This window comes from Arachis duranensis, chromosome 4 (genome assembly GCF_000817695.3).
Source record: "Arachis duranensis cultivar V14167 chromosome 4, aradu.V14167.gnm2.J7QH, whole genome shotgun sequence".
Classification (NCBI taxonomy): Eukaryota; Viridiplantae; Streptophyta; class Magnoliopsida; order Fabales; family Fabaceae; genus Arachis; species Arachis duranensis.
In genome coordinates, this window is record NC_029775.3 from 69,237,999 (window position 1) to 69,244,126 (window position 6,128).

Genomic DNA, 6,128 nt, shown 5'->3' on the forward strand with positions numbered 1-6,128 from the left:
ATCCTGTCTAAGAGTTACAAGATAACCATAGCTTGCTTCAAGCCGACAATCTACGTGGGATCGACCCTTACTCACGTAAGGTATTACTTGGACGACCCAGTGCACTTGCTGGTTAGTTGTGCGGAATCGCAAAAGTGTGATTGCAATTTCGTGCACCATACCTCCACATTGCTTTCTATCTCATTGGGAGAAGGTTCTTCAAATTCAAAGGATTCACCACCAAGAAGGTAGGATGCATAGTCTTCATCACCAAGGGAACTCAACTCTTGCTCCATTCCTTCCAATTCTTCATTCAATAATTGTTTTGGAGGTTGTGCACTTTTCTCCTCAACATCAAATTCAATCTTCTTGGAGGAATTTTCTATGATTTTAGCTTCCCATGGAGGTTCCGCATCTCCTAAGTCTTCAACCACTTCTTCCTCTTCTTCAATGATCATAGGCTCCTCCAATTGCTCTAATACAAAATAACATTCCTCATTCTCCACCGGAGTTTCCAATCTCTCCTTCATGCTATGCTTTTCAATTGATTCTCCACATGTGACCATGGGAGTGCTTTGAGTACTCAAGCATTGGGAGGCTAAGGTGCTTACTACCTTGGTCAAAGTTGCCACAAATTCTAGTGTCTTGAAGAACTGAAGATTGATGGTTTAGAAGTTATAATAAATTCTCGTTGCAAGTATAGTTTATAAACCAAGCAATCAACCATTCTTACAAACATTTTGGTTGTCACAAGTAACAAACTCAATAAAATTTATAAATCGAAGTATTCAAACCTCGGGTCGTCTTCTCAAGGAATTGCAGGGAGGTGTGATTTATTATTGGTTATGGAAAACAGTATTTTTGGGTTTTAAAAAAGTTTGAATAAGAGAAATAGATTGCAGGGAATTAATAAATTAATAACTAATAAAACTCTTGGCAAGGTATGAAAACTGGAAGTCCTATCCTAGTTATCCTTATCAATGGTGATGAGAATTATATTTCTGCTACCACTAAGTCAACCTCTAACTATGAAGTTCAGTTAAGTGGACAAATTAATTTAACACCTAAAGTCTTAGTCAACTCCTTAAGGAAAGACTAGAGTTATAGGAATCTAAATTAATCAGCAAGAATAATAATTATCAATCACGATGAGTTTGACAACTCAAGAGTCACCAATTAATCAACCAAAGCCAATAGTAAAAATCTAAATTATTTATATAAAGAAAGGGAAGCAATCATAAGTCTGAAATACCTCAAATTATATTATTTAAGAAAATCCTAACATGAATGGTTCATAAGCCAAATAGGCAACATAAGTAATACAAGCATTAAAGTATCTGAAAGTAAAAGAGAAAAACAAAGTAAAAGGAATATTGAACCTAATGAAGAGTTGAAATCCTAAATCCTTTAAGAGGAATCCTACTCCTAGAACCTAAGAGAGAGGGGAGAACCTCTCCCTCTAAAAACTACATCTAAAATTATGAAAAGTGAATTCTGATCCGATCTGAATTGCTGTCCTGAGTCTCTGCATGTTCCCTGACTTTAATCTATTTTTCTGGGCCAAACTCTGGGTCAAAAAATGGCCCAAAACTGTCTTCAGCGTATTCTGTAATTTCTGCAGATCGCGCAGGCCACGCGTACGCGTCAGTCACGCATACGTGTTATTCAGCGATTTCTCTTCCACGCGTGCGCGTCAGGCACGCACTCGCCTCATTTGCTTGAACTCCAATCCATGTGTACGCATCAAGCACGCATACGCATCGCTGTGATTTTGTCTAATTTGCGCGCATGCGTCAGCCATGTGTGCGCGTCGTTGATCGCTGGTTGTCTCCCTTATTTCTTGTGCTCCTTCCCTTTTTGCAAGCTTCCTCTCCATTCTCTAAGCCATTCCTGCCCTATGAAGCCTGAAACACTTAACACACAGATCACGGCATCGAATGGTATAGAGGAGAATTAAAATACATAATTAAAAGATCTTTAAGAAGCAAGTTTTCAATCATAGAACTAAACTAGGAAGGAATTGTAAAATCATGCAAATCATATGAATAAGTGGATGAAAAGCTTGATAAAACCACTCAATTAAACACAATATAAACCATAAAATAGTGGTTTATCATGTCTCCCTTTGCATTTCTCTTTGTCCTCGAAGTATAAGGCTAAGGATTTCATCCATTGAGGATTGGGATGGATATGAGGGTTCAATGTCTTGGAGAATGGGTTCATAATAGGAAGGTGGTTCTTTTTGGTACAGATGTGGTGGTGTGTATTGAGGAGTATTGATATTGGAATGGTGGTTCCGTGTATGGTTCATGTGGTTCAAAAGGTGGTTGGTATGGTGGATATGGATTGGGGTCATGTGAAGGTGTTTGGTGAAAAGAGGTTTGTGAGTATGGTTGAGGATCATGTTGAGGAGGAGTTTCATAGGCATATGGCGGTGGTTCTTAAAAATCACAAGGAGATTCACCAAAGCCATTGGATTGGTATGCATCATAGAATGGCTCTTCTTCATAGTGCATTGGTGGAGGTTGTTGCCATGAGGATTGATCATATGCATATGGCTCCTCCCACCTTTGGTTATCCCATCCTTGATGCATCTTTTCATTGTAATCTTCACTTTCTACAACATAGTTGTAATCACACTCATAGCCAAAGTGAGAATTCATGATGAAAAGAGAAAATAAGAAACAAAATCTAATGGAAAAAAAGAGAAATAAAATTCTACAACTAGCAAATAAAGCAAAAAGCAATAATCCACATATGTACAATAAAATTCACATATGTACAATAACCAATAACATAACACCATTGCAATTCCCTGGCAACGGCGCCATTTTGATTATTAGATTTTTGACGGTTTAGAATTTCACTAATGAAATCTCGTTGTAAAGTATAGTTTCTAAACCAAGCAATAATCCTTTCATACAAAAGATTGTTTGTCACAAGTAACATACCCCTAAAATTTATAAACCGAAGTATTAAAACCTCGGGTCGTTCTCCCTAGGAATTACAATAAAGTGTCTTGTTATTGGTTATGAGATATTTTGGGGTTTTTGAGATTTTAGACAAGAAATATAAATGGCAAAGAAAATAAACTAACAACTAACAAGGCTCTTGGCAAGATATGAGAACTATAAGTCCTATCCTAGTTATCCTCCTCACTTGTGACCACAAATTGTTCATTGCTACCACTTAGTTAACCTCTACAATGGAGGAAAGTCAAGTGGATGAATTAACTTGATTCCATAAGTCCTAGTCAACTCCCAAGGGAAAGACTAGCTATCCAAATTAATTAGCAACTTCTAAATATCAATCAACAAGGGAATTAGACAACTCAAGCATCACTAATTACTCTACCTAGGCCAAGAGGAGCAAAATCTATACTAAAGCTAAAAGAGGCATTTTATCAAACACATAAGAGGCATAAAAGGAAAGCATATGAAATCTACAACAAGAATGAAATTTAATAACAATTATTGCAATGAATTAACAACAACAATTAAAAGAAATACAATTATTATGAATTACCTCTAATTGAATTGAAAGAAAATAGAAGGAACAAGAGTAGATCTACAACAAAGCATAGGAACAACATAAAGGAAATTACAACAAAAGAATGGAAGAATGATGAATGTAACAACAAAGAATTGAGAAGTAGAAAAAGATGAAGGCATGAATTAAAACCTAGATCTAAGAACTAAGCCTAAGCCTAATCCTAATTCTAGAGAGAAGTGAGAGCTTCTCTCTCTAGAAACTACTTCTAACTAATCCTAATGTGTAAAAAATGATCCAAAGTCCCTTTGCTCTTCAATCCTTGGCTTTAAATAGCATCTTTGGCGCCAAAGTTGGTTGGGATTGGGCCCCACAACTCTTGAGAATTTGCTGGGCGCGAATTCACTTAAAAATCAAGTATCAACATCGACGCGTACGCGCACAGCACGCGTACGCGTCCATGGGCGAGTTCAATTCTTTGGCTTTTCATGATCTTCTCCACTTTGTATGCTTTCCTTTCACTCATTTGATTCATTCCTAGCCTTTTCAACATGAAATCACTTTACAAACATATCAAGGCATCTAGTGGAATCAAAGGGAGATTAAAATAATCAAGTTAAAGGCCTAAAAATCATGTTTTCACATCTAAGCACAAATAAGGAGACAATCACAAAATCATGCTAATTCATTGAATAAATGTGGGTAAAAGGTCATAAAATTCCTTAAATGAAGCATAAGATAAACCCTACAAATAGGGTTTATCACTAACCCACTCATTGTCCGAGATTGGATAGATAATATCGGCCTCAAGTAGTCGGGTCACTTCTTTCTTCACAACTTCTAGAATTGTGGAGTTCAACTGCCTTTGTGGTTGACGGATAGGCTTGGCTCCCTCTTCTAGAAAAATGCGATGCTCACACACTTGGGGGCTTATACCAACTATGTCCGCCAAACTCCACCCAATAGCTTTCTTGTTCCTTCATAGTACATTAAGCAATCTTTCCTCTTGTTGGGAAGTAAGCTCCGTTGCAATGATCACCGGGAGCTTTTGATTGTGTTCAAGATAAGCATATTTAAGGTGAGGTGGAAGTGGCTTCAACTCCATATGTAGCTCATGGCTTGGCAGTTGATTATTTGGTATCACTGGAGATGACAAGGTGTCTTCATCATATTCAGGGGGTGTCCCCACACTTGCACCTTGAACCATGTTTTGCTCATCAACTATATCATGGTGGACTTCGGCCACAATATCATCAATCATATCACACTGGAAGATAGAATAGTCCTCTAGTGGATGCTTCATAGCCTCATCAAGATTGAAACTCACTGCTCTTCTATCAATTTAAAGGAGTAGGTACCCGAAAAGGCATCCAATTTAAACCAAGAGGTTTTCAAGAATGGCCTCCCTAGCAAGATAGATGATGGTTTTCCGAAGTCATTATGGGGCATCTCAAGAATATATAAGTCAATTGGAAAATTCAACCCCTTAATGCTCACTAAGACATCTTCCGCAATGCCAACTACTGAGATTATACTTTTATCCGCCAAAACAAAATGGGCTGCCGACCTTTTCAATGGTGGAAGCTTCAATGCATCTGAAATAGATAACAGCATAATGCTAACACAAGCTCCTAGGTCACACATGCAATCAACAAATTGTATACCACCTATAGTGCAAGTAACTAGACAAGGACCAGGATCACCATATTTCTCCGGTATAGCACCCATCAAAGCAGAAATTGAGCTACCCAAAGGAATAGTTTCTAAATCATGAATCTTCTCCTTATTCATGCACAAATCCTTTAGAAACTTAGCATACTTTGGAACTTGGCGAATAGCATCAATAAGGGGAATAGTTACCTCAACCTTTTTGAATATATCTACCATCTTGGGATCTAGCTCCACTTTCTTTTTAGTCCTCCTAGCTTGGTATGGAAAAGGAATTGGAATGTCATCTTTTAAAACATTTTCTTCCTTAGAAACTCCATCCTTGGGTTGGGCAACTTCTTCATCAACCATCTCTTGTACCTCATCCTTGTCTTCAACATCTTCTACCTCAACAACCTCTTCATCTTGAGTGGCTTCTCTTGAGCTTGGCTCCTCGGAACTCTTCTCTTGCAATGTAGTGTTAGATCTCAAGGTGATGGCATTGATTCCACCCTTGGGGTTAGGTAAGGGTTGGGAGGAAAGTGTACTAGAGCATGAAGGTTGAGAATTGGGGGTAGAGGGTTGGTCCATACGGGATAAAGAGCTTGGAGAGTAAAGGTGAGACCGGTGAGGCTAAAAGTAAGTGTATTTTGAAGCTCTTTTTACCCTTAAAGAATAGTGCGAAGGGTTTCATCTTGGTTGGAGGAAGAAGAAGGATAGGTAGTTTATAGGGCTTGTGGTTGGGTGATTTGAGGTACTTGAGCTTGCCTTTAGTGAGGTGGTTACTTTTGACCTTGGTTTTGTTGTTGGTAAGGAGGGTTTTGTTGATACCAATTTTGTTGGTAATTATTGTTCCAGCTTTGGTTTGACCGTTGTCTCTTCCTTCTTGGTTATAGTTGTCTCTCCATCCTTGATTTGGATTATCTTGCCAACCTTGGTTGTAGTTACCACCTTGATTAAAGTTACCACCTTGTTGATAGTATCCTTGATTCAGAGGGCTGTAAAAAGCATTG

The 6,128-nt window shown here is 38.1% G+C and overlaps 1 protein-coding gene across 1 annotated transcript; it reads right to left on the bottom strand.

Moving 5' to 3' along the window:
• Positions 1–4,791: 4,791 nt before the first annotated feature.
• On the bottom strand, positions 4,792–5,706 carry LOC107484730 (uncharacterized). The gene has a single exon (XM_016105270.1). The coding sequence runs from the start codon at positions 5,704–5,706 to the stop codon at positions 4,792–4,794; it is 915 nt and encodes a 304-aa protein (XP_015960756.1).
• Positions 5,707–6,128: the final 422 nt, after the last annotated feature.